Source organism: Rana temporaria, chromosome 1 (assembly GCF_905171775.1).
Source record: "Rana temporaria chromosome 1, aRanTem1.1, whole genome shotgun sequence".
Lineage (NCBI taxonomy): Eukaryota > Metazoa > Chordata > Amphibia > Anura > Ranidae > Rana > Rana temporaria.
In genome coordinates this window covers 32,104,356-32,131,561 of record NC_053489.1, presented here as the reverse complement: position 1 = coordinate 32,131,561, position 27,206 = coordinate 32,104,356, and the positions used below count along the sequence as shown (strand labels likewise).

General features: G+C 45.6%; 1 protein-coding gene across 2 annotated transcripts in view; it reads right to left on the bottom strand.

The window, feature by feature from the left end:
- PIK3C3 (phosphatidylinositol 3-kinase catalytic subunit type 3) overlaps positions 1 to 27,206 on the bottom strand; it is a 259,170-nt gene that overhangs the window by 70,381 nt on the left and 161,583 nt on the right. For both annotated transcript variants that reach the window (XM_040336115.1, XM_040336125.1), the window contains one exon: positions 9,963 to 10,131. In XM_040336115.1, coding sequence (XP_040192049.1) covers positions 9,963 to 10,131 — 169 coding nt within the window. The remainder of the gene's footprint in view (positions 1 to 9,962; positions 10,132 to 27,206) is intronic.

Sequence of the window (27,206 nt, the reverse complement as noted above, 5' to 3'; positions counted from 1 at the left end):
CACTGGCTTTTAGCTGCTGGGTGAGGGCCACGGAGGAATGATGAGCCTGGCCACATGCCACTGAGCTCCCGCCCCCGCTCACAGCTGGGACAAGGAGATGGGAGGCTGGAGCAGAGAGAGAGAACGTCGAGCAGGAAATGCGCTGTATTGTGCTCCCCCCTCCTGTGTCAGAAGAGTGTTCCACTATACCAGTGGTCTCCAAACTGTGGCCCAGGGGCCGGATGTGGCTCTTTGCTTGCCCTTATCTGTCCCTTGGAGCACTATTTCACCAACTGGCACCGATGATGGGGCACTATGCCCCCTACTAACCCCTTCAATGGGGCATTTTTCTTCTCATTGATATCAACAATAGGGCACTATTTCTCTCATTAGAACCAATGATGGAGCACCAATACCGGGGCATTATCTAAAAAAAAAAAAGTGAAATCATTATCTACTCCCATTGGCCATAGTCTGGCCCCCCAAAAGCCTGAAGGACACTTAACTGGCCCTTTGCTTAGAAAGTTTGGAGACCCCTGATCTAGGGCAATGAGTCCGGAAGACTCATTAGTCAACACCCGTAGTGACAGTATAACCAGAAGGTAAAAGACTTCTCTGTCCTTCAATGAGCTCCAAGAAATAGATTTTCTGGTGAGCACAAAAAGGTTGTACCTGGGAAGAGCCCATCCCAGCTAAGTGCACTAAATCCAAAAAGAAGAAGGTTCAGAGTGCCACACACCAACAAGCTCAACAGTCACTTAGGTAAAAGCAGCCTCAGGCCACCTCCATCCAGGCAACTCCTTCAATGCATTTCACCCTATGGGGGGGCACAATGCATCAGCAAGTGTGTCCTGAATGGAGGTGGGCTGAGACTGATTTTACCTAAGTAACTGTCGGGCATGTTGGTGTGCGGTGTATGGGACTTTCTTGTTGAACCTTCAGCATTGGCATCAGACACCATTTTTGTTACCCATCTCTGGACTCATTTTCATGTTGGTGTGGGGCGCTCAGGACTTTTTTCTTGTTGGATCTAGGGCAGTGAGCCAGCAAGACTCTCCCCAGTCAACACCCATAGTCAGGGCCGCTGTAAGCAGGGCCGGCCCTATGATGGGACCGGGTGGTACCATGGGTACCAGGCACCACTTTTAGGGGGGCAGCATATTTTTTGTGCTATAAATATATATATTTTTTAACTTTTTGCTATAATAAATATCCCCAAAATTTTGAAAAATAAACAATTTTCTTCAGTTTAGGCCAATATGTATTCTTCTACATATTTTTGGTACCAAAAAACCCCAAAAAAACACAATTAGCGTACATTGATTAGTTTGCGCAAGAGACATTGTGGCCGCCGGCAATTCACAAGTCCCTTTATACTCCTGGATACATGTATAGAGCCATGGCAGGTCCTTTTTTATACGCCTATATGCATGTATAGAGCCATGACAGGCCCTCTTTATACATGTATAGAGCCATGACAGGTCCTCTTTATACTCCTATATACATTTATAGAGCCATGGCAGGTCCTCTTTATATTCCTTTACATGTTAAGAGTCTCGACAGGTCCTCTATATACATGTATAGAGCCATGACAGGTCCTCTTTATACATCTATAGAGCCATGACAGGCCCTTGTTATACTCCTTTATACATGTATAGAGCCATGTCAAGTACTCTTTATAGTCCTATATACATTTATAGAGCCATGACAGGTCCTCTTGATAATCCTTTATACATGTATAGAGCCATGACGGGTCCCCTTTAGTTATCATGATATAAAATAATGAATGTGGGGGCCTTTTGGTTGGCGTGATTTTTTTTCTGGGGGGGCAGCATTTCATTCTTGGTCCCAGGCAGAACAATGTCTTGGGCCGGCACTGGCTGTAAGGAATCACGGGGCCCCGTACAGCCAACCTGTCAGATATCAAAATGATATTTTCACAAAAAATACATGAAAGTCATTATTAGTGGACAGACCCATTACTTTTCCCAACACACCTACCCTCCTCCCCCAACTTACAGGGGGAAGCCAATAACAAAGTCAGCAGGAGGTGCGCTGTGTTGTGCTCTCCCCTCCTCTCAGAAATACATTTATCTACACTCAGTGTACATCACGTGAGACCGAACCTTACTGTACATCGCATTGTACAGCACATACCGACACCATCCCCCTATCTCCGCCAAGGGTTACTCTTCTCCCGGCAGCAAGAAATGTGGATAGGGGGCGCTGCGTGTATATACAATGCAATGCTATCTACAGTAACAATGATCTGTGATCTCATGTACTGTATAGTGCAGGGGCCTCCAAACATTTTAAATAAAGTCAGTTTATTGTCCTTCAGACTTTAGGGGGGCCTGACTGTGTCCAGCGGGAATGGACATTTCCCTGGCATCAGTGGGAGTAAACATCGCCATATTTGGTATGGGGGGGGGGGGGAATAGTACCCCATCGTTGGTATTATTCGGGAGGAATTGTTGGTGTCAGTGGGAGAAATGGAGTCCTATTGTTGATGTCAATTGGCAGAATAGGGTCTTGTATCAGTGGGAGGAATAGTGTCTCAAGGGCCGGACAAAGGCAAACAAAGGGCCACATGTGGCCCCCAGGCCGCAGCTTGGAGACCGCTGTGCTACACTATGGTAAGCTCCTTTGTTCTTTTCCCTTATGCTGTTTATTATACTTGGGTGACTTTGCTGAGGACATAATCTGTCAGAGGGCTCTCCAGACATCTACCAATGGATATGGCAGTCAGACCTTCTATTTAGAGGTCTCCAAGCTAATAGTGTGCTCTTTCTGGTGGTGGAATAATGAAGCCGAGTCTTGGATGTTCTGTATTTTTTTTTACACATTAAGTCATGGATTTTTATGGTCTTTGCATGGACTTTCTAATTGGTTAGCACATTGGTCACATTTATATTCACAGGTTTGGTTATAGTTACTAGGCATTGACTTTCACCACTTACAGTGCAACAAAAACTTGTTGGATTTAGTGCACTTAGCTGGGATGGGATCTCCCCAGCTACAACCCTTTTGTGCTCACCATAAAATCTTTTTCTTGGAGCTCATTGAAGTAAAGTCTTTAACCTTCTGGTTATACTGTCAATATGGGTGTTGACTGGGGAAAGTCTTCCTGGCTCATTGCCCTAGATCCAACAAGAAAAAAGTCCTGAGCGCCCCACACCAACATGAAAATGAGTCCAGAGATGGGCAACAAAAATGGTGTCTGATGTTGAGTTGAGAGGTATCTTAATATAGCGCGGTCTTACCCCGAAGGGTCCCACTAATGCTAAAGGTTCAACATGCCGAGTCTTGGATGTTCTGTATTTTTTTTGCACATTAGGTCATGGATTTTTACGGTCTTGGACTTTCTAATTGGTTAGCACATTGGTCAAATTTATATTCACCGGTTTGGTTATAGTTACTAGGCATTCACTTTCACCACTTACAGCGCAACAAAAACAATACTTTGGTTTTGCTTATAATCTTGTATTCAGATCAGTCACTTTAACAAGATTGTAAATGTGTTTTTTACTTCTCGTAAAGGAATTTTAATTCTGTCTTTATATACCGTATATACTCGAATATAAGCCGAGGCACCTAATTTTACCACAAAAAAATGGTAAAACATATTGACTTGAGAATAAGCCTAGGGTGTCCATCTGCATGCCTCACTGTGCCTCACTTTGCCTCACTGTGTCCATGCCTCACTGTGCCCATGCCTAGACTTGCAGTACGTTTAACATGGGAGTATATAGGAAGGGTGCCCGGATTTAAAAAAAATCGGTGCTCCCCAGCTGTAGGTCCACCAGACAGAAAACTTTGCACACTTGTAGAGGAGAACTGGGGATACATGTGCGCCAAGTTGGCCGGCCGGTATTGGGTCCCCAAAGTTACCGGAGAAATTACCATTTAACATGGGAGTCTATGGAAGGGGTGCCCGACTTTGAAAAATTGATGCTCCCCGGCCGTAGGTCTCCCGGACAAAAAACTTTGCACACTTGTAGAGGAAGAGTTGAGCTATATGTGTGCCAAGTTTGGCTGGTACCGGGTCCCCAAAGTCCGGGAGAATAGGTGCAAAAAGGTGACTCGAGTATAAGCCGAGGGGGGCATTTTCAGCACCAAAAAATTTGCTGAAAAACTCAGCTTATACTCGAGTATATACGGTAAGTTTCATGCGATTCCATCTAAAGCAAGATTCAGCCTGGGAGAGAGGTGGCTAGCAGAAGGAGCCAACTGGGGCTCTACAGCTTCACTGCACAAGATTAGAGGAAAAGGAAGCATGGGGATGCCGACACATCTTCTACTTAGCAGGCCTAGGGGTCTGGTGTAGACCAAGAAAGCAGAACTTTGGCAGCCATGTTTTCCTTTGGTTACCCATCAGATGGGTTAAAATTGTGTATGGAGAGGATGCTTGCACTAAAGTAGGATATACATGAGATATAGAATAAAGATCCTGAATTTTTATTTATTTTTTTCTAGCATTTTGCTTTAACACACTGGGCCAGCATGAAAGTAAAGTGCTCTCGACACTCAACAAACTTTTTCTATCCAGGACTCCTTGTGACCATTAATATATATATAAAAAAAAGTAATCTGAATGAAGGTTAATCTCGCCATTGTTAGACGGGGGATGGGTGGGGAGTCACCAGTCTGAAAATTAATACAGCATGGCTGGGGAGGTACCAATCCATAACCAGTGACAGTTATAGACAAAGCGTTATTATATCTGCACTGCTGAAGACAAAGCGCCTTCCCTGCTCCATTGCTCCATATCAGTATTGGTAGAAATAGATGGCTCTCATTACCCATCATTCATGCTTCATTACATAGTAATTAGGAATAATTGCAGCTCAATCTCCTCCATGTGTATTCATATATGCATGAACATTATAGATGCTCTATGAATAAACTATGGGGAAAAGGCTGAAATATTAGGTGACAATTAGTGAAAACGATTATGTAAATATGTGACAAGCATTAAAACAGGTACATGGCGGTCCAGGCCAAGGATAAATAAAGAGTACAGTCTACCTTATACAGGCTTCAGTTTTAAATCCAGCCAACCAACCAACCTTCTGAAAATGCGAACTGTTTTGCTGTCTTCCTATTACACCCTGTAACACTCATACTCTCTATAAGTCCCATGAATGTTGGCTTTCCATTAACCATGGGATGGAATGTAAGCAACTACTTCTAGCAGCTCCTCTATCCGTTTCCGTCCCGTCTAGCAATGTCAAGACACTGGAATACTGATGCATTCTAATGATGTATGTGTCCCATGATCCCCCAGCAATGTAGGAAGGGCTGCTTCTGCATAGGCTGTCCCTTCAGAATCAGTGGTGGTGTTTAGGTGGGGAAAGAACCAGTGTGATCTTCAAACCAGAACTACTACAGACAGCACTCAAGTAAGGACTTTAGAACTGCCTGGAAAGAACTTCTAGGGCCCCAAGAGCCAGTTGCAGGATGAGTTGACTGCCTAGGCTTCATTCACACTTGTACGACTCTAAAGTCGCATTTGGGGTGCAACTTTGGATGGGACTTGTCCCTCTGCAAAGTCAGACATACTGCTGCATGTAAAACACTAACCTACAACTTTCATGCAACTTTTGAGGGTTAACGTTGAAGTCTATGGCCCTCAAGTTGCATGAAAGTCAGACCAAAGTAGTGCATGAACTACTTTGAAGTCACAGGGACTCTAAGTCACACATATATGAATGGTTATCATTAGAAAACATGGGGTACGATTTGTCATATAAGTCGCACGAGTGTGAATGGAGCCCTTAAAGTGGTATTAAAGGGTTAGTAAAGGAATTGTATTTGTTCCTTTAAAATAACAAACATGTTATACTTACCTCCACTGTGCAGTTCGTTTTGCACAGAGTGGCCCCGATCCTCGTCTTCTGGGGTCCCTCGGCAGCTGTCTCTAATCCTCCCCGCAAGTACTGACCACAGTCATGCGAGAGAGCTCGCATGGTGGTGAGTAATTGTGGGCGCGCTCCCGTGATACAGTGAGCGGCCATAGCCACTCACTGTATCACTCGGCCCCGCCCCTCAGCACGCTGCATCGCTGGATGTGATTGACATCAGCGCTAACCAATGGCTGCGCTGCTCTCAATCCATCCGCTCTAGCCAATCAGTGGCCAGGCTGAGCAGCGAAGAGGATCTCGGGACCGTGCGCGGGACTTTCGAGGGGGCAGGTAACTAAAACGGGGGCTCGGGGGGGGATGAGGCGTCATCAGATGTTTTTTTACCTTTTTAAAAAGGTGAAAAAATGTTTTCTTTACAACTCCTTTAAGCCACTATAGTATAAGCATGCCATTCCCTCCATTACATAACATGTGTCCTTGTGCCAGTGCTGTATTAAAAAAAAAAAAAAAATGCTGATCTATACCTTATATCAGCGAGTATCCCGTCGCTCACGTAACTCCTCAGCTCTCTCCTTTGCCCGGCTGATGGCTATAGCAGGAGGGGGCGAGAACTCCCGCTGACCTCAGCCTGGGAGGGGGGGAGGAGAGAGAGCCAAGGAGTCACGTGAGCGCCGAGAGACGCTCTGATATAGGCAGAAATCGGCATCTTTTTTATACAGCACAGGCACACATAATTTTACTTAAAGGGGAGTTCCACCCACAATTTCACTTTGTAAATATAAATACCCCTGTAATACACAAGCTTAATGTAGTCTAGTAAAGTTAGTCTGTAAACTAAGGTCCGTTTTGTTAGGTTGTTAGAGCATTTAGTTTGTTTATAATCTAGAAATAGACCGTGGCCATCTTAAGTGTGGGCATCATGAAGCCAGACTGTATGACTTCCTGGATTTCAGCCTTGCAGATCTCGCACATGCTCAGTGCTGCACAAGCGATGTAATAGGTTTCAGTCAGGTTTCCATAGCAACGGGAGTGTCAGAGGAAGTTGCCGCCCCTTCTCTATGCAAATGGGCTATTTGCAAGGACTACTGGGATACATGATGCCTATCCCAGAAACCCTTGCGAATAGCCTTGTGACTTAAAGCGGGGGTTCACCCTTAGAGGGCACTTTCCCCCCTTAGATTCCTGCTCGTTATTACTAGGGGAATCGGCTATTTATTTTAAAATATGTGCAGTACTTACCCGTTTACGAGACGCATCCTCTCCGTCGCTTCCGGGTATGGGCTTCGGGAATGGGCGTTCCTTCTTGATTGACAGGTTTCCGAGAGGCTTCCGACGGTCGCATCCATCGCGTCACGATTTTCCGAAAGAAGCCGAACGTCGGTGCGCAGGGGCAGTATAGAGCCGCACCGACGTTCGGCTTCTTTCGGCTACGAGTGACGCGATGGATGCGACCGTCGGAAGCCTCTCGGAAGACTGTCAATCAAGAAGGAACGCCCGCTCCCGAAGACCCATACCCGGAAGCGACGGAAGAAGATGCAGCTCGAAAACGGGTAAGTACTGCACATATTTTAATATAAATAGCCGATTCCCCTAGACCGAACGAGCAGGAAGCTAAGGGGAGATTTTTTTTTTTTTTTTAAATGGGTGAACTCCCGCTTTAATAGCCTAGGCTAATAAGGAGGAGGAAGTAATGAAGGACTACAAAATAAAGGTATTTACAAGCAACAAAATAAATAAAAATTGTCCATTCTGAACACCATGAGATTAGGGCATGCAGCACAGAAAAACATAAAAAAATGGGTGGAACTCCACTTTAACAGAGGGGATGGCATGCTTCTACTTTAAATATAATGGCAGCAGGAGGGGAGGATTGTGGAGTGGAAAGAGCTAATGGGGGGAGGCGGGGGGACCGGGGGAGGAGGACACAGGAGAGCAGAGAGGAAAGCTGCAGATGACGACGACGACACCTAAACTGACCACAGTGTCTGGGCTCAGCAGCCATGATAAACCGTGGTCAGTTTACAAAGGGGAGGGCATAGCCAGACAGGATCAGCCAGGTATTTTGGGTGATACAGGTGGCCAAATCACACAGCACAAGCACTGTGCGGTTATTCATGAGATAGGTGGTTGTCACTGATGCAGAGAGAAGTGCTGATCTTACAATGTCAGGTAAGGCCGTACCTTGACATTAGCAGTACATTTGTACTGAATGCATTTCAGCTGCAGTCTATATCAGATAGACCCAACAATCACACAGTGAGTAAATTTGGAAACACCTCTCCATTAAGCAAAATGTGTTTTCAATCTACCAACCAAGGCGAATGGGGTGGGCTGATGAAAGCAAGGCTTGGAATGAAAAGCTAAGGCACATTTAAGCAGGCCATTTACTGCAGCATACAACGGGTCACGTTCACCTTTTTATATCAATTTGAATAGCTTTTTCCATTTGGCAAGTCAATTATAAAACAAACACATCAACAATTACCTAAATAACCATAATCCTCACGTATTTTGCCGCAGTCAGTCCTGGATGAAATTACTATGCTACACAATTGTGCAAACAGAATCATTTCCTTCTTAAGAGGCTTATCCCGTCTATAACAAATACAGGTTTTAATACGTTTTTTTTTTGTGTACAAGATGCCTTCCACAGGTGAGCGGTTCTAGCTTACGAAACAACGCAAACACATTTTAAAATCTCAGCAAACATTTTCTAGAAAAGATGCTTAAAATTTACAAAAATTAGGGAAAGAAACACATTTGTGTAACACTAAAGCCTAGTGTACACCATTAGTTCCAGTCGGAGCCGCTGTACCTACAATCCGGTTTTAGTACAGCAATCTCCCTCGCTTTTCTATTGTGTTCTGACAGGGAAACATGAAGCCCCCGCTAGAACATTCTGGTCAGCGCTCTCAGACAGCGGCTGTGAGCCCTGATCGGGTTCTCCAGCATGCTCATCCGACAGAAGCCGGCCAAAGGGACAGGCTACCATACATACGGGCAAATGTTGGACAGTTTTACTGAACTAGCCGATGTCGCCCGTCATTCAGCCTGTGTGTACTAGGCTTAAAGAGGAAGTAAAGCCGCCTTAAAAAAAAAAAAAAAAACACCCTGCAAGACAAAGGCATAATGAGCTAGTATGCATAGCATACTAGCTCATTATGAAGTACTGTATTTATTGGCGTATAACACTCACTTTTTTACCCTGAAAATAGAGAGTAAACTGTGCCTGCGTGTTATACGCAGGTGGCTGTGGAATGTTATTTTCCTGAAACTTCCCTCTTAAAGTTAGGGTGTGTGTTATACGCCGATAAATACAGTACTTACCTGAGATCGAAGCCCCCGCAGCCGCCCTCGTTCGCCTTCTCTGTCGCCGCCATCTCTCCCTCGGATGCCCGCCCAGGACCACCAGGGAAATGCCAATCAGTGCCCAGGCAGCTGCTAATCAGTGCCATCATTGATGCCTATCAGTGCCACTCATAAGTACCCATCAGTGCAGCCTTTCAGTACCCAGTGTCGCCCATCAGTGCCCACTAGTGCCATCCATGAGTGCCCATCAGTGCTGCCTATTAATGCCCATCAGTGCCACCTCATCGGTGCTGCCTTATCAGTGCCTGTGAATGGCAACTTATCATCAGTGCCCATCAGTGAAGGAGAAAACGTACTTATTTACAAAATTTTATAACAGAAACAAAATAAAAAACTTTTTTTTTAATGTTCAGTCTATTTTTATTTGTTTAGCAGAAAAATAAAAAATCGCAGAGGTGATCAAATACCACCAAAGGAAAGCTCTATTTGTGGGACCAAAATGATAAAAATGCTGTTTGGGTACAGTGTAGCATGACGGTGCAATTGTAATTTAAACAGCGACAGCGCTGAAAGCTGAAAATTGGCTTGGGCAGGAAGGGGGTGGCAAGTGCCTGGTATTGAAGTGGTTAAAGGTCACTGGGCTGTTTCGCTACCTCTGCTTATTTCTTTTAAAAAATGTTGTAAACCTTGGTCCATGTATGCATAAAAAGGAAACAAAGCATCTGCTCCATGAACTAAATCCTGCAACCATCGCTCGGCTCAGCTCCCTCTAGTGGCAGCAGAAATAGTACATGGGTGACAGGGGCTTACCTGCGGAGGTGAAGGAATGCTGTGTAGCACTGCTTGCGGAAGGCTTGGTACTGCTCGCTCTGTGTGCCTCCCATTCCTTCCACCATCTCTTTGTTCAGCTTCATGGGTGGCGGCAGAGGCTTGGGGTCTCTTCCCAGGATATACCCGAAATCAATGTGGAACAATTTCCCTGGAAAAGCAATGAGGCTGTGAGAATAGCAATACTTGTGGAGCCGATCATAATAATAACAATTCAACAGCACCCTATGGGGGCCACACCGTACCTTTAGGGTACCTGTTTGAGGCCCAGAGTTTCTACTGTAACCCCTCCCGCCCCTCCAACCACCCCAGCACTGCCAGAAAAAATGCAAACGCCAACATTTCTAAAAATCAGTATATGCAGAAGGCTAGGTATAACGTGAGCATTGCATTGTACAATCACCCCATTTCTAAAAATTCACATCAGCGAGGGGACTACCCTAGAGGAAAATATACATATTTTAGATCTTATTTACAATATTAGAGGACATCCTAAAGTATAATTAAAGGCAAAACTTTTATTTTCCCCATTTTGGATAGCGTAAGGGAGGGTTAGAATCCCCAGTCAGATTTTTTTTTCTTTTTTTGCCATCTGTGTCCCATTAGCGGGAATTTTCCTTAATTTCTTGTCCCATAGCCAAAACAGGAAGCGAGAGGAAATCCCATTTCAAAATGAGCGAATCCCGTTGTGTCACCAGAGCTAGTGTCCCCATTGAAAGATTTCCCTTTTACTTTCACAGGCCATCACCCCACTGGTGAAGTCCACTACAAGCACTACAGGTCATCACCTCTCACTGGTGAGATCCACTCTAAGCTCCAGCCCTACAAGCTGTAACCTCACTGGTGAAGTCCACTACAAGCACTACAGGTCATCACCTCTCACTGGTGAGATCCACTCTAAGCTCCAGCCCTACAAGCTGTAACCTCACTGGTGAAGTCCACTCTAAGTACTATCTCTACAGATCACCTCCCTGGTGAAGTCCACTCTAAGCTCCATCCCAAAAGCTGTCACCTCACTGGTGAAGTCCACTCTAGGTACCATCTCTACAGATCACCTCCCTGGTGAAGTCTACTCTAAGCTCCAGCCCTACACAAACTGTCACCTCACTGGTGAAGTCCACTCTAAGTACCATCTCTACAGATCACCTCCCTAGTGAAGTCCACTCTAAATACCATCTCTAAAGATCACCTCCCTGGTGAAGTCCACTCTAGGTACCATCTCTACAGATCACCTCCCTGGTGAAGTCTACTCTAAGTTCCAGCCCTACAAGCTGTCACCTCACTGGTGAAGTCCACATGTCCGAATTCGGCCCGCCAGACCATTTCATGTGGACCTCGCACCTCTCCTGCAGCTGCAAACACAACATTCCCCACGCACACGCTCCTGGAAATGGCTGTTCAGTAATGCTGGGGGCTTTACTAACGGCAGGCTGGAAACCGTGAGGAAATGTCATCAGCACACCAAGGACTCCTCAAAAGGGGTCAAAGCTTTATTCACATGGTCACATGGTACACATATGGCAACCAAAGTCATACAGGGCCCCTTCATCAGGCTAGTGCAGTGTTTCTCAATTCCAGTCCTCAGGCCCCCCCAACAGGTCAGGTTTTCAGGATTTCCCTCAGATGAAAAGGCTGTGGTGATTACTAAGGCAGTGAAACTGATCAAGTCACCTGTGCAAAATAATGGAAATCCTGAAAACCTGACCTGTTGGGGGGGGCCTGAGGACTGGAATTGAGAAACACTGGGCTAGTGAGAGAAGACAATAACTCCTTCTGCAGATACTGTGTTGCTCTGTGCAGCCGCAATACCCCTTGGTCTCTGGACCCTCTGGCCTCAGGATTCTGCAGACTCTGGCAGCTGACTCCAGTCATTCTCTGGTCCTCCTCCAGACCCTGCACATTCTGACTCCCGACTCCATCCCCAGCTTTGTCCAGGCAGAAGCACAAGGTAAGGGAGATGCACTGTGATGTAAAATAAGGTGGGGGGCTCTTGACATCTGATTTAAGGGAAGGTGGGGTGCTCTGGACATCTAGTCTTAAGCCCCGTACACACGGTCGAAATTCCCGACAGAAAAAGTCAGATGGGAGCTTTTGGTTGGGAATTCCAACTGTGTGTATGCTCCATCTGACTTTTTCGGTCGGGAATTCCGACAGAAATAGATTGAGAGCAGGTTCTCCATTTTCCTGTCGGAATTTACCGTTGGAAATCCTGATTGTGTGTCTACGGGGCATAACTGATACAAGTGGCCCTTTGGGGGCAACCATAATGCTGATGTGGCCCACAATGAATTTGATTTTGAAACTCCTTCCCCATCATTTCTGAAAGGCCGCTTATGTTTTCCCCCTCATGCCCAGCTTACACAGCTCCCCTCCCACTGCAAGTCTGATTTTAGCCTTCAGCTGGTAGATTACACACTAAAGTAAAGGCATAGGGCCGGATTCAGAAAGGACCTACGACGACGTATCTCCAGACACGCTGTCGTAAGTCCAAATGTGCGTCGTCGTATCTATATGCGTATTCTGGAAATCAGATACGCCTGCATTTTGCCAAGATACGACCAACGTAAGTCTGCTACGCCCGTCGCATTAAGCTACGCCATTTACGTAAGGCGTACGTCCAGGGTAAAGTTACCCCTGCTATATGAGGCGCAGGTAATGCAAAGGTATGGACGTCGGAAACGTCTAAACAGCCGTCATATTTTACGTAGATTGCGTAAGTCGTACGTGAATGGGGCTGGGCGTAGGTTACATTCACGTCGTATGAATGGAGCCGGCGTATCTTAGGGAGTAAATTCAACGTGATTATGAGCATTCGCGCGCATGCGCCATTCGTTCGGCCATGCATTTACATGGGGTCACTCTTCATTATAATACAACACGCGCACTGCCTTGCTACTTTGAATTACACGGGCTTACGCCAGCCCATTTACGTTACGCCGGCGTACATATGGGAGCAAGTGCTTTGTGAATACTGTACTTGCCTCTCAATGTTACGACGGCGTAGCGCATATGAGATGCGCTACGCCTATCTAAAGATGCGCCGATCTCTATGAATCTGGCCCATACTTTATATTATTGTTCAAGCAAAAAATGGGAAAACAACCATTTCAGAACTTCTAAAAAAATATACAGTTAAACTAAAAGGTGTTTTAGATCTGTGACTGCAGTTCTTTAAACAGGACACTTGATCAGCAGGAGCTTTCACACATCACAGCGATCTGTAACAACGAATCCCCGAGTTTTCATTCCAGACTGGATGTATAAAAGAATATTTGTGCAGGCAGAAGAGCCCGACTCCACAGGCTCCTTTCACTTCCTGCAGACATGCAAGTAAAAACCACTATGGACGGAGCATTTACAATAAAACAACTTGGTTCAGATTTATACAGCATTAACCACTTAAGATCCGGACCTTTATGCAGGTAAAGGACCTGGCCAGTTTTTGCGATTCGGCACTGCGTCGCTTTAACTGACAATTGCGCGGTCGTGCGATGTGGCTCCCAAACAAAATTGGCGTCCTTTTTTTCCCACAAATAGAGCTTTCTTTTGGTGCTATTTGATCACCTCTGCGGTTAAAATTTTTTGCGCTATAAACAAAAATAGAGCGACAATTTTGAAAAAAAATCAATATTTTTTACTTTTTGCTATAATAAATATCCCCCAAAAATATATAAAAAAAACATTTTTTTTCCTCAGTTTAGGCTGACACGTATTCTTCTACATATTTTTGGTAAAAAAAAAAATCGCAATAAGCGTTTATCGATTAGTTTGCGCAAATTTTTTTAGCGTTTACAAAATAGGAGATTGTTTTATTGCATTTTTTTTTTTTTTTTTTTTTTTTTACTACTAATGGCGGCGATCAGCGATTTTTTTTCGTGACTGCGGCATTATGGCGGACACATCGAAACAATTTTAACACATTTTTGGGACCATTGTCATTTTCACAGCAAAAAATGCTATAAAAATGCATTGTTTACTGTGAAAATGACAATTGCAGTTTAGAAGTTAACCACTAGGGGGCGCTGTAGGGGTTATGTGTGACCTCATATGTTTTTCTAACTGTAGGGGGGCGGGGCTGGACGTGTGACGTCATTGATCGTGTTTCCCTATATTAGAGAACACACGATCAATGAAGCTGCCACAGTAAAGAACGGGGAAGCTGTGTTTACACACACACCTCTCCCCGTTCTTCAGCTCCGGGGACCGATCGCGGGACTCCAGCGGCGTTTGGGTCCACGGGTCCCACGGCCGCGGAGCTTCAGACCGGGTCGCAGCCGCGCGCCCGCGACCCACGGCTGGCACTTAAAGAGGAAGTACAGGTGTATTGTAAGCTCCTTGAGGGCAGGGACTGATGTGAACATAAAATATGTACGCAAAGTGCTGCGTAAATTGACGGTTTTATATTGGTATCTGTAATAAATAATAAAACAAATAATGCATAGTGTCATCAGCATATCAGAGATTGTTGAAGTTTCTTCCACCGATCTTGATATGTCTATTATCTTCCTTCAATTCTGCTTCTCAATACATGTTCAGCACATAGTTTCACCAAAGCATGCTAAGAGTATGCAGCCTTGACCAACTTGTTTGCAGATCCTAAACAAATTAGCGTTCATTAGGGTAATTCCGTTTTCATTTCTTAATTACAGCTTTTTCTGGAAAATTGGCTGTTCTGGGCCCCATTCAGGGACTCGTCTGATCTTTGTTAAAATGTCTAGATCAGAGTTCTGATTGACCGCTCTGCACCATAATGAGCATTCATCAGCATATAGAAAAAGCATGCCCGAGGCCTCATACACATGACCGGACAATTTTCCGGCGGATCGGACAGGTTTCCAGCGGACAAATGTTTCTTAGCATGCTAAGAAACATGTCCGCTGGAAGCCTGTCCGTCGGACATGTTCGGTCGTCTGTACAGACTCACCGTACATGTCCGATCGGACGAAAGCCCTCGCATGCGTCGAAGTGATTCGACGCATGCGTGGAAGCATTGACCTTCCAGGGTCGCGCACGTCGCCGCATCATCGTCGCGGTCACCGCGTATCCTGTCCGCGGGAAATTTGGTCTGATGGTGTGTACAGCCATCAGACCAAATGATCCCAGCGGACATGTCCGATGAAAACGGTCCGCTGACAGTTTTCATCGGACAGATCCGGTCGTGTGTACGAGGCCCAAGAGATCTAAAAACCTTCCAAATTATTGAGGTGAGTGCACAAAGCAGTGGCGTCACCTGGTGCGGTAAAACATGGTGCCCCCCTCCCATCAAGCTCTCTGGTGTCACACCAACCAACCCCCTGTTGGAAGGCAACATGAGTTAATCTGGAATTTCGCTTTGTAGTTCATACAGTCAGATGACCCCAAGTTGTAAGGGCATTCAAAGCTTTGGAACACATCACGATCTGCATAGCAACAGAGCTTGTCTCCAGCCCACCTGGTGTGCTAAAAGCTACAAAGAGATCCAGGGCTCATGGAGATATGGGCAATACTGCCACCTACAGACCAATATCTTTGGCAAATATCTCATTGGACAAGATGCAAGTGGGGGTGGTTATGAGTGGGAGTGTATGATCAGGTAAAAAGCTCACACAGATTGAATTCAGTCTCTCTCTTCGATGCAAGCCTGTCATGAGGTTGTCTCTATGTCAGTGGTTCTCAACCAGGGGGTCAAATGATGATTTACCAGGGGTCACCAAATCCTGGGCTGTTCCTGAAGCCTGTATCACTCTCCCAGCATTTTTGCAGCCACCCAGCAGGGCTATCCCTGGAGCATGTGGCCACCCATCTGGGCTGTTCCTGGAGCCCGCAGCTGCCCAACCAGCCTCTTTGCAGGCGCCCATTCAGTTTACGGCATGGCTGGGGGGCAAAGACCATGGACCATGACTGGTGAGGAATGTGAAGTGGGAGGGGCTGGAGGAGACCCTATCTCCTGCTTTCGGCATAGGTGTCACTGCTATGAGACACCACAGAGATGGAGACACAGTGAAGCCGGAGATAGTGAGTGACACTACCTGCGATTATAGTTGCCATTACAAGGACTCAGGGAGTGCTAAATGTCTGTGGGTTAGGGGCGTAATTTTCTTGCCTTGGGTGCAGAGAACCCACGCTACGAAAATAATTTTACCGTTAGGGGTCCCCACAACTTGGGAAATTTTATCAAGGGGTCACGTAAGGTTGAGAACCACTGCTCTATGTCATCTTGAGACGTTCCTCTGATTGCTTTTTTGGGCCTAGCCATGTGGCCCATAGAGGCCTAGCTCTTTTCCATCTGAGCACAGCCAGTGGGGGTTTACCTAGAAGAGTGGACAAGTATCTTTCATTATTAATATTATTGTTATAGACTGTATAGATATCTGTTAGTATATGAGATTCCTATTTTTAAAAGGAAATAAATACAACTTGTTTTCTAAGCAAATGCATCTGTCTTCATAGCTAGCATTATATCATTAGGCCTAGCATACTCTGGTATATTAGTTAATAAAGGGACATACAATGAATACATAGATGCAATATCTATATAGGTTACAATAGAGCATAATATTATTGCATAGGAATAGGATACTTCACCCCCCACCCCCATCGGGCTCTCTGCCGTCATGGATGGAGGTGACACCATCGCAGTCGAATATTCAGTTTCTACTTGATACACCACTGGCACAAAGCCAGGTCCATAAAGACATGTAGGTAGATTCAGAAAGAGTTAGGCCGGCATATCAGTAGATAAGCCGACCTAACTCAGAATCTAAGCCGACTTATGTTTAAGTGTATGCTCAAACAGAGATACGCTTAAACATATCTAAGATACGACGGCTTGCACCGTCCTATCTTAGATTGCAATATTTCGAATGGCCGCTAGGTGGCGCTTCCATTTCGATCGGCGTAGAATATGTAAATGAGTAGATACGCCGATTCACGAACGTACGCCCGGTCGACACAGTACTTTTACGCCGTTTACGTCAGAGATAGGCCGCCTAAAGTTAGAGCTTAGCCCTACATGGAATAGTAATGTTAAGTATGGCCGCCGTTCCCACGTCGAAATTCAAATTTTTTACGTCGTTTGCGTAAGTCGTCCGTGAATCGGGATTTACGTCGTTTACGTCCACGTCGAAATCAATAGGCCCGTGTGGCGTACTTAGCCGCAATGCACGCATAAAAAGTAGATGAGAGATGGATAGCCGCACTCCAAACTGTCCAGGTTTTCTTTTATTCAAATAAACAGCAAATACATCACCAAATCATAAAAAAGGAACAGGGGAACAGCCGACGTTTCGCACAAGATTAGTGCTTATTCATAGCCGCAATGCACACTGGGAAATGTAGGCGCCCGGTGCATGCGCAGTTCGCAAAAAACGTAAGGTCAAGCTCCATTAACATAAAACACGCCCCCCTCAAACACATTTGAATTAGGCGCCCTTGCGCCCGCCGATTTAGGCTACGCCGGCCTTAACTTAGCAGGTAAGTACATTGTGAATCATGTACTTGCCTGGCTAACTTACGGCGGCGTAGCTTAAATTCCTTAAGCTACGCCGCCGCAAAGTTAACCACTTCCCGACCTCCTCATGTACATTTACGTCGGCAGAATGGCACGGACAGGCACATCAACGTACCTGTACGTGCCTGCCTAGACGTGGGTGGGGGGTCCGATCGGGACCCCCCTGGTACATGCGGAGGTCGGGTCCGCTCGGGGAGCGATCCGGGACGACGGCGCGGCTATTTGTTTATAGCCGCTCCATCGCGATCGCTCCCTGGAGCTGAAGAACGGGGAGAGTCGTATGTAAACACGGCTTCCCCGTGCTTCACTGTGGCGGCTGCATCGATCGAGTGATCCCTTTTATTAGGGAGACTCGATCGATGGTGTCAGTCCTACAGCCACACCCCCCTACACTAGTAAACACTAACACAGTGATCCCTAAATGTTACAGCGCCCCCTGTGTTTAACTCCCAAACTGCAACTGTCATTTTCACAATAAACAATGCAATTTAAATGCATTTTTTGCTGTGAAAATGACAATGGTCCCAAAAATGTGTCAAAATTGTCCGAAGTGTCCGCCATAATGTCGCAGTCACGAAAAAAATCGCTGATCGCCGCCATTACTAGTAAAAAAAATAAAAAAAATAAAAATGCAAAAAAACTATCCCCTATTTTGTAAACGCTATACATTTTGCGCAAACCAACCGATAAACGATTATTGCGATTTTTTTTTACCAAAAATAGGTAGAAGAATACGTATCGGCCTAAACTGAGGAAAAAAAAATGTATATATGTTTTTGGGGGATATTTATTACAGCAAAAAGTAAAAAATATTGAATTTTTTTTAAAATTGTCGCTCTATTTTTGTTTATAGCGCAAAAAATAAAAACCGCAGAGGTGATCAAATACCACCAAAAGAAAGCTCTATTTGTGGGGAAAAAAGGACGCCAATTTTGTTTGGGAGCCACGTCGCACGACCGCGCAATTGTCTGTTAAAGCGACGCAGTCCCGAACTGTAAAAACCCCTTGGGTCTTTAGCCAGCATATTGGTTCCGGGGCTTAAGTGGTTAAGCAAATGTACCTGAATCTAGCTACTGGTGTGACAAGTTTGGTGTTGCCTGCACAGAGCTCAACTACACTGGGATCAATTGAAATGCTGATTGAGAGCCAGGTCTTTTCCTCGAACATCAGTACCCGCGATCCCTCTAATGCTCTTTTGGCTGAGTGGGCACACATTTCCAAAGACACAGGCCAAAATCTTGTGGGAAGCCTTCCAAGCTCTTAAATGATGCTTTATGTATCCATTCCAGAAAGAGAACAGGAATATATGCCCATTTAAAAAAATATATATATTATAAAAACAAGCCCACCTAAAACACAAAATTTGAGAGCTACACTCTTTGCAAAATGGTCCTTAAAAATGACAACAGGCTCCTTTTGTAAATCCCCCACAGAGTTTATAATAAGAGTAAAATGCAGATGCAGCAGCAAAAAAAAAAAAATCAACATCTGCTTCAGAGCCTTTCATTTGCACCAAAGGTAATTCAGACAGGAACAAGCTGCTTCTATAGCCATCCCCACCACGCTCATGTTTGGCATACAGAATGGCGAGCTGAGACAATATATACTCTACATCTCCCAAAGTTGCCCTGAAGTCAGTGACAAAGTTACGGCTTTGTGTGTCAGCACTTTCAAATGCCACCGTCGTCGGATGGAAATTGACAGGACTTCCGAGGCTTCGTGTCAGCGTCAGTCTTTTTTTTATACGCGAGTGCGTTCCAAGATACGCTTATCTGACAGGACATCTCTTTTTATAATTCATCGCATGCTCTGCCTGGAAACACACAAAGAGCCTCTTAAATGCCTCGAAGGAAGTCTATTGCCTTTTTGTGTTTAAATAAACCTAGGGATGTGATTTGGTTACAGTGGGCCTAAATTCAAAAAGTAAAGATCGGCTATATTATAGGAAACATCTAAAAATGTTAATTATGCCTATGTATTACCCTGAATGCTTCCTGAAAATTAGCAGCGCTATTCCTGTCTTTTGGTGTTTCTGTTATGTAGTCTCATAGCTGGCCCGGATTCACAGACAGCGGCGCACATTTATGCCGCCGTAGCGTATCTCCTGTACGCTACGCCACACAGCGCAGAGAGGCAAGCACTGAATTCACAAAGCCAGTGCTCCCAAAACTGCGCTGGGTTTCCTAGGCGTAAGCCGGCGTAGGGGGAAGTGGGCATGAGCCATGCAAATGATGGGCCGAGCACCAGACAGATACGTATAACGAACGGCGCATGCGCCGTCCCGTGGACGCATCCCAGTGCGCATGCTCAGAATCACGTCGGAACTACTCCTTAAGATACGTCGGATCACTGCCTACGACGTGAACGTAACCTACACTCATCCCTATTCACGTCCAACGTAAACTACGTAAAATACAACGGCTTGTGTTCCCTGGTGCAGCCCTTTGCATGGATGCTGCTGACTTACACCTCCTTTATGGGGCATAACTTTACGCCGGACGTAGAACTTTACTCGCACTGCGTCGGGCGCACGTACGTCCATTCATGAATCGCCGTATCTCCCTCATTTGTATATGTGAATACAAAATCAATGGGAGCGCCAAATGCGTCCAGCGTAAATATGCGCCGGCGTAGGCAAGTTACGTCGGTTGGATGAAGCCTGTTTTTAGGCGTATCTTAGTTTGTGGCTCCGGCGCACAGATACGACTGCGCATATTTGCACTTACGCAGCGTATCTGGAGATACGTCGGCGCAAGTGCTTTGTGAATCCGGGCCATAGCTGTATATATATATAAGCCATTACTGCCTCGGACTGCTAGTCTTTGAAAAAATTGGCATGGGATTTGGTGATACAGTTGAACCTCGGATTACAAGCATAATCTGTTCCAGGAGCATGCTCGGAATCCAAAGTACTCGCATATCAAAGAGAGTTTTCCTATTGAAGTCAATGGAAAACGAAAATAATTTGTTCCGCATTGACTTCAATGGGATGCAATACCGAATGCGGCCAGAGGTGGGGGCGCCAGAGAGGACCGAAAACGGCCAAATGAGGTACTGCAGGCCAATGTTCTGCTTTCTCGTCTCCTGCGCCCCGTACCTCTTAGGCCCCGTACTCACGACCAAACATGTCTGCTGAAACTGGTCCGCGGACCAGTTTCAGCAGACATGTTTGGCCGTGTGTAGGCACGAGAGGACCATTTTCGGGGGGATCGGACAGGTTTCCAGCGGACAACTGTTTCCTGGACTTGCTTTAAAACAGTCCGCTGGAAACCTGTCCCCCCGACATGTACGGTCGTCTGTACAGACCTACCGTACATGTCCGGCCACCCGCCATCCCTCGCATGCGTCGAATGACTGACGCATGCATGGAAGCATTTAAAAGGCAGGCCCGGCCACACCGCGGACACGCCCCGCGTATTGTTTACGCGCGGAGTTCTGTTCGATGGTGTGTACAGCCATCGAACAGAAGTCCCCGGGCAGACATGTCCGATGAAAACGGTCCGCGGACCGGTTTCATCGGACATGTCTGCTCGTGAGTACTCGGCCTTAAACCGAGGTTCCACTGTATTACTTCTGTGCTGCTCACCGTTTTCCTTGCTGGAGAGGCAGCTGTACCTGAGGACCTGCAGTGCAAACATTTCCCTGCTTCTCTTCAATCATTCTGTGGATCCTCCACCTTGTTGTTCTTTAACATTAGTTTTTTATGAGCTTTCGTTTTTGCCACCCAATCCTCGGCATGTCGCATCCTTTTGGGCACATCTATTTTTTACAGATTTTACTGGCTGCTACAAGAGATCTGTACTGATGTAGTGTATTGCCACAGAGCATAATATAAATCATCTTAAAGGGGTTGCAAACCCTCCTATTTTTTCACCTCCTATGTAAAAAAACATCGGACTATTACTGCCGCCCCCCCCCCCCCCCCCCATTTTACTTACCTGAGCCCTGGAAAGTCCCACGTCGAGAATGCGCTGGATCTTTGCCCAGGGTTCTCGGCTCTTCATTGGATAGATTGATAGCAGCGAAGTCATTGGCTCTCGCTGCTGTCAATCAAATCCAATGACACGGGTGCCGGGGCCGAGCCCTGCATTCGGCAGCTATGGACGCCGAATGCAGGACTTGGGAGAGCGCTCGCAAGGTAAACCCCTTGGGAGAGCGCTTACCAGAGGGGGTTATCTGATGCAGGGAGGAGCCGAAAGCCGCCGGGGGACCCCAGAAAACGGCGTTCAGGGCCACACTGTGCAAAACGAGCTGCACAGTGGAGGCAAGTATGACATGTTTGTTATTTAACCACTTAACCCCCGGACCATATTGCTGGTCAAAGACCAGGCCACTTTTTTGCGATTCGGCACTGCGTCGCTTTAACTGACAATTGCGCGGTCGTGCGACGTGACTCCCAAATAAAATTGGCGTCCTTTTTTTCCCCACAAATAGAGCTTTCTTTTGCTGGTTTTTGATCACCTCTGCTTTTTTTTTAGTTTTTGTGCTATAAACAAAAATAGAGCAACAATTTTGAAAAAAAATGAATATTTTTAACTTTTTGCTATAATAAATATCCCCCAAAAATATATAAAAACAAATTTTTTTTCCCCTCAGTTTAGGCCGATACGTATTCGTCTACATATATCTTGTAAAAAAAAAAAAAAAAAAAAGTGTTTATTGATTGGTTTGCGCAAAAGTTATAGCGTTTACAAAATAGGGGATAGTTTTATGGCATTTTTCTTAATATTTTTTTTTTTTACTAGTAATGGCGGCGATCAGCGATTTTTTTCGATACTGCGACATTATGGCGGACACTTTTGACACATTTTTGGGACCATTGGCATTTATAGTGCTATAAAAATGCATTGATTACTATAAAAATGCCATTGGCAGTGAAGGGGTTAACCACTAGGAGGTTAATCATGTTCCCTGGGTGTGTTCTAACTGTAGGGGGGTGGACTGACATGGGGAAATGACGAATCGCTGTTCATACATTGTATGAACATACGATCGGTCATTTCTCCCCTGACAGGACCGGGAGCTGTGTGTTTACACACACACAGCTCACGGTTCTCGCTCTGTAACGAGCGATCGCGTGCGCCCGCCGGGCATGCGCATCAGGGGCGAGCGGAGGAACGCGCCCCTATTGGCTGCTGGGAGAGGTGACGTATAGCTACGTGCTCTCGCCCAGCAGAGCCGACCTGCCCCCGTATAACTGCGGCGGCTGGTCGGCAAGCAGTTAAAAACTAATAAAAAACAAATAAAAACCTATAGTGTCACTTTAATAACACACTTTCTTCTCATTTTCATTTTGGAAATAATAAGGCAAGGGCTAAACTCACTTTGTTTTTGTTTTGTTTTTTAGCTCCTCTGTCCAATTGGGAAACATTATCTTCACTTCCTGTTCTGTAGGCAGAACAGGAAGTGAAAGGAAATATCTCCACAGCTGACTGGAACAGGTTTCTCCATTGGAAGATTTCTATTTATTCCTGCTCTTGCCAAATTAAAGATTTTGGTAATAGGTATCATAGGTAAGATAACACACGCTGGTTGAAAGAGAAAAATAAAAAGCTCTGTGTGTATATCCTGCTTTTGTGTATATATTATGAAGTGGATATAAAAAGTCTACATACCCCTGTCAAAATGTCAGGTTTCTGCGACGTAAAAAAAAAAAAAAGCGAGACAAAGATAAATCACTTTAGAACTTTTTCCACCTTTAATGTGACCTATAACCTGTACAACTCTATTGAAAAACAAACTGAAATCTTTTAGGTGAAGGGAAGTAAAAATAAAAAATAAATAATAATATGGTTGCATAAGTGTGCACACCCTTACACTAATACTCCAAATCTGTCATATTGCGAGGAAATCTCCAGTGCACAGCCTGTCAGTGCTCAGACCATACGCCGCACACTGCATCAAATTGGTCTGCATGGCTGTCGTCCTAGAAGGAAGCCTCTTCTAAAGATGATGCACAAGAAAGCCCGCAAACAGTTTGCTGAAGACAAGCAGACTAAGGACATGGATTACTGGAACCATGTCCTGGGGTTTGATGAGACCAAGATAAACTTATTTGGCTCAGATGGTGACAAGCGTGTGTGGCGGCAACCAGGTGAGGAGTACAAAGACAAGTGTGTCTTGCCTACAGTCAGTCATGGTGGTGGGAGTGTCATGGTCTGTGGCTGTATGAGTGCTGCCGGCACTGCGGAGGTACAGTTCATTGAGGGAACCATGAATGCCAACATGTACTGTGACATACTGAAGCAGAGCATGATCCCCTCCCTTCAGAGACTGGGCTGCAGGGCAGTATTCCAACATGATAACGACCCCAAACACACCTCCAAGACGACCACTGCCTTGCTAAAGAAGCTGAGGGTAAAGGTGATGGACTGGCCAAGCATGTCTCCAGACCTAAACCCTATTGAACATCTGTGGGACATCCTTAAATGGAAGGTGGAGGAGCGCAAGGTCTCTAACATCCACCAGCTCTGTGATGTCATCATGGAGGAGGGGACAAGGGACTCCAGTTGCAACCTGTGAAGCTCTGGTGACCTCCATGCCAAAGAGGTCTAAGGCAGTTAGGCAGTGCTGGAAAATAATGATGGCCACACAAAATATTGACACTGTGGGCCCAATTTGGACATTTTCACTTAGGGGTGTACTCACTTTTGTTTCCAGTGGTTTAGACATTAATGGCTGTGTGTTGAGTTATTTGGAGGGGACAGCAAATTGACACTGTTATACAAGCTGTGCTCTCACTACACAACATTCTAGCAAAGTGTAATTTCTTCAGTATTGTCACATGAAAAGATAGAAGAAAATATTTAAAAAAAAGTTAGGGGTGTACTCACATTTGTGAGATACTGTGTGTATGTATATTATATATATATATATATATATATATATATATATATATATATATATATATATATATATATTTGTGGTGGTGGGACCCTGTGCTGCATGAAAGATGGTTGGTTTACGCCAGATTTTGGAGAGAAAGACGCACTAATTGCACAGCTGTGTGTTCAGCTATTTAGTTCTGACCTGACTATGGCTCAGAGCCCCACCCAACAGACAGGAAGTCGGTTCCTGTGAGTCAGGTGGACTCCCATCACTCTGAGAGGAGTCAGAGGCTGCATGTCTGCAGGAGGCAGGTGTCATTGGTGATTAAAGCGGGGGTTCACCCTTAGAGGGCACTTTTTCCCCTTAGCTTCATGCTCGTTTTTACTAGGGGAATCGGCTATTTGTTTTAAAATATGAGCAGTACTTACCTGTTTACGAGATGCATCCTCTCCGTCGCTTCCGGGTATGGGCTTCGGGAATGGGCGTTCCTTCTTGATTGACAGTCTTCCGAGAGGCTTCCGACGGTCGCATCCATCGCGTCACGATTTTCCGAAAGAAGCCGAACGTCGGTGCGCAGGCGCAGTATAGAGCCGCACCGACGTTCGGCTTCTTTCGGCTACGAGTGACGCGATGAATGCGACCGTCGGAAGCCTCTCGGAAGACTGTCAATCAAGAAGGAACGCCCGCTCCCGAAGACCCATACCCGGAAGCGACGGAAGAAGATGCATCTCGAAAACGGGTAAGTACGGATCATATTTTAATACAAATAGCCGATTCCCCTAGACCGAACGAGCAGGAAGCTAAGGGAAAAAAAAAAAAAGAAATGGTTGAACTCCCGCTTTAAGCAGCAAGGCGCTGATCAGGAGTAAGCTAGGAGAGAGCTTAACTGAGGATCTGACTTAGGCTGCATTCACACCTAGGCGTAGGCGATTTGCAGCGTTTTTTACCGCGATTTGCCGCGACAAATTGCGGCGTTGTTTACCGCGACAAAACGCAGCGTTTTTAGCCGCGGTTTTGTATAGGTCATTGTCGGGTATGGAGAACGCCGAAGCCGCCCGATATGCCGCGACAAAAAAGGGTCCGGGACTTGTTTGAGCTTCAGGTGTTTGGCGTTTCGATGTGAACCATCTCCATAGAGAATCATGTTATTTCTCCCCTCCAGCGTATTGTAGCGTCGTGCTTCAGGCGTTTTGTCGCCTAGGTGTGAATGCAGCCTTAAAGCGGGGGTTCACCCTATTAAAAAAAAAAAATTTTTTTTTTTTACTACCATTACATTCGGCATCGTAGCGCGAGCTACAGTATGCCGGTCTTACATTTTTAATCCCCGTACTCACTGTGCTATGGATCATTGAAGATTCCGGGGAATGGGCGTTCCTATGGTGAGAGAAGGTGATTGACGGCCGGCCCTGGCACGTCACGCTTCTCCGGAAATAGCCGAAATAGGCTTGGCTCTTCACGGCGCCTGCGCATAGCCTGTGCGCAGGCGCCGTGAAGAGCCGAGACCTACTCCGGCTGTCTTCGGGGAGCGTGACGTGCCAGAGCCGGCCGTCAATCATCCTCCCTCTCCATAGGCACGCCCATTCCCCGCGGGAGTCAGAATCTTCAATGATCCATAGCACAGTGAGTACGGGGATTAAAAATTTAAGACCGGCATACTGTAGCTCGCGCTACGATGCCGAATGTAATGCTAGAATGATGTTAAGGAGCCGGATGGCAAGAATGAAAGCCAGGAGGCTAAAGTGTTGAGTATGCAAGATACAGGAATGGTGGAACCCCCTGTGAGGGCTACTGATGTATTTGTGAAATTTTTGTGCTTTTAAATAAAAGTGGGCTACCAGGCCCTTAAAAATTCAGTCCTGGACTGGCATACTCACTAAAAAATACACCTACCGCTGGAGTCTGATCACCCTAATCTTACTATATATATATATATATATATATATATATATATATATATATATATATATACACACATACATACATACATACAGCCCTCAAAATTTCCCCTCGCCTACTCGCATTTTGCGAGTGCAAAATCGTTTCTGCCAAGGAGCTGGGAGTGGGGGGGCGTGGGTACCACCGGCATGCGGGGATTGATTGATACATATACATACATACACATACACACATACATACACACACAGGGCTTTTTTTCAGGGGGAACTTGGTGGAACTCAGTTCCACCACCTCTGGCTCAGACCCTTGGGGGGGGGGGGGGGTCTGCTCACCACAATCACTTGTAAACACAGACGTCTGGTTTCTGTGTTTACAAGTGACAGCTCTGCACTCTGTGTGTAACCCCCCTGAACTCTGCACTCTGTATGTAATGCAATCCTGGTATTTAATGCCCCTTTAAGACTCTCCTACTGTTCATGAAAATTGACTGACCGCACCCACTATTTGATGTGATTTGGAGGGTGTGTGTGTGGGGAGGGGTTTTTGGGGGTCATGGTTGAGTTCCAGCACCCATTGTTTGTATACACACACGCACACACACACACACATATATATATATTTTCTAATGTTTTGCTCATCGTTACATTTTAATCGTTTAGGCAGTAGTTGGAGTCCAGTGTATAGCCTGGGGTCCAAAGTGATCCATTTGAAGACGAACACAGATACTAATGCCCCGTACACACCATCACTTTATGTGATGAAAAAAAATGACGTTTTTAAAAACGTCACTTTAATTGACCGTGTGTGGGGGAAAACGCCGTTTTACGTCTTCTAAAAAACGACCAAAAAAAATTGAAGCATGCTTCAATTTTATGTGTCGTTTTTCAAAACGTCAACTTTTACTTCACAGAAATTGACCGTGTGTAGCAAAAAACGTCGTTTAAAAAGACGTTTTTGAACCCGCGCATGCCCAGAAGCTACTTATGAAGCGAGCTTCAATGGAAAAACGTGGT